This window comes from Blastomyces gilchristii, assembly GCF_000003855.2.
Source record: "Blastomyces gilchristii SLH14081 genomic scaffold supercont1.26, whole genome shotgun sequence".
In the NCBI taxonomy this organism is placed as follows: Eukaryota; Fungi; Ascomycota; class Eurotiomycetes; order Onygenales; family Ajellomycetaceae; genus Blastomyces; species Blastomyces gilchristii.
The window spans coordinates 593,226-594,256 of NW_003101656.1; the positions used below are offsets into that span (position 1 = coordinate 593,226).

The 1,031-nt window shown below is 29.2% G+C and overlaps 1 protein-coding gene across 1 annotated transcript; it reads right to left on the bottom strand.

Moving 5' to 3' along the window:
• Positions 1-396: 396 nt before the first annotated feature.
• Positions 397-636, bottom strand: BDBG_08653 (uncharacterized protein; the record flags this gene model as incomplete). The annotated part of the gene is made up of 1 exon (XM_031723667.1): positions 397-636. The coding sequence occupies one exon, from the start codon at positions 634-636 to the stop codon at positions 397-399; it is 240 nt and encodes a 79-aa protein (XP_031580921.1).
• Between the last annotated feature and the right edge of the window lie 395 nt (positions 637-1,031).

Consider the following 1,031-nt stretch of genomic DNA (forward strand, 5'->3'; position numbering starts at 1 on the left):
AGATTGAATATCATTGATGTATAAAAGTAAATAAATAATCTTGATTAATCTCTGTCATATTTCTTGAAATATATTAATATTGTGAAAGAGAGTGTTACTAAATTATGCTATCAGATAATATCATTAAAAATATATTAATATTATGAATATCAATGTTGAAAAAATGTTGATACTTATACATTATAGTGATTTGTGAATCATGATAGTTAAATATATATATATATATATATATTATTCCTGACTTGATTACAACTTGTACAATAATTTTTAAAAACTCAAAATTAATTTCAATTATTAATAATTATGAACTTATAACTAACTAATATAAAAAGAAAAAAACTTTTTCTACTCATCATCTTTCTTCTCTTTCTCATTCTTCTTATCATTTTTTACAATTCACTTCTTATTCTTCTTCTTCTTCTTCTTCTTCTCATCTGAGATAATAATCATCTCAAAATCTTTCTTCACTGTCTTCTCAGAGAAGGGTCTCTGCTGCTCCTTCTCAGCCAGGTCAATCTGTGCCTCAAAATCCTGTATTTCCTGGTCTACTGTCTCAGGTTCCATCTCAGCAGCAAGCAGATTGACATGCTCAGAGAGCAGGGCTGTCTCCTCAATATTCTGAATCATGAAGTGCATTTGAGACCTGAACAAGGCCTCAATTCTCTTCTTCTCTGTCAGCTTCTGCTAATCAATTAGAGAATAGAAGTATTATCAAAAATCATTATATCTCAATAAATAAAAAACTTATCAGTTTTGACTTCTTTATCTTCTGCTTCAACACCTTCTCAATATTCTTCTATTATTACTTATTTATAGTAACACTCTTCTTCTCTCTTTCTCTCTTCATCTTAATCTCAAATTATTCTCAGAACTTCTTCTGATTTCATCACTACTGTATGAGGCTCTTCACTGTCTTCTTCTTTAATCTCTCACAGGCAGTGTCATCTGTATTATTTCTATACTTAGTTCAGTCTAAATCTATCAGAAGTGTTACTTAAAATTGTTATCATTCTACTCTCTTACAGAGCCTC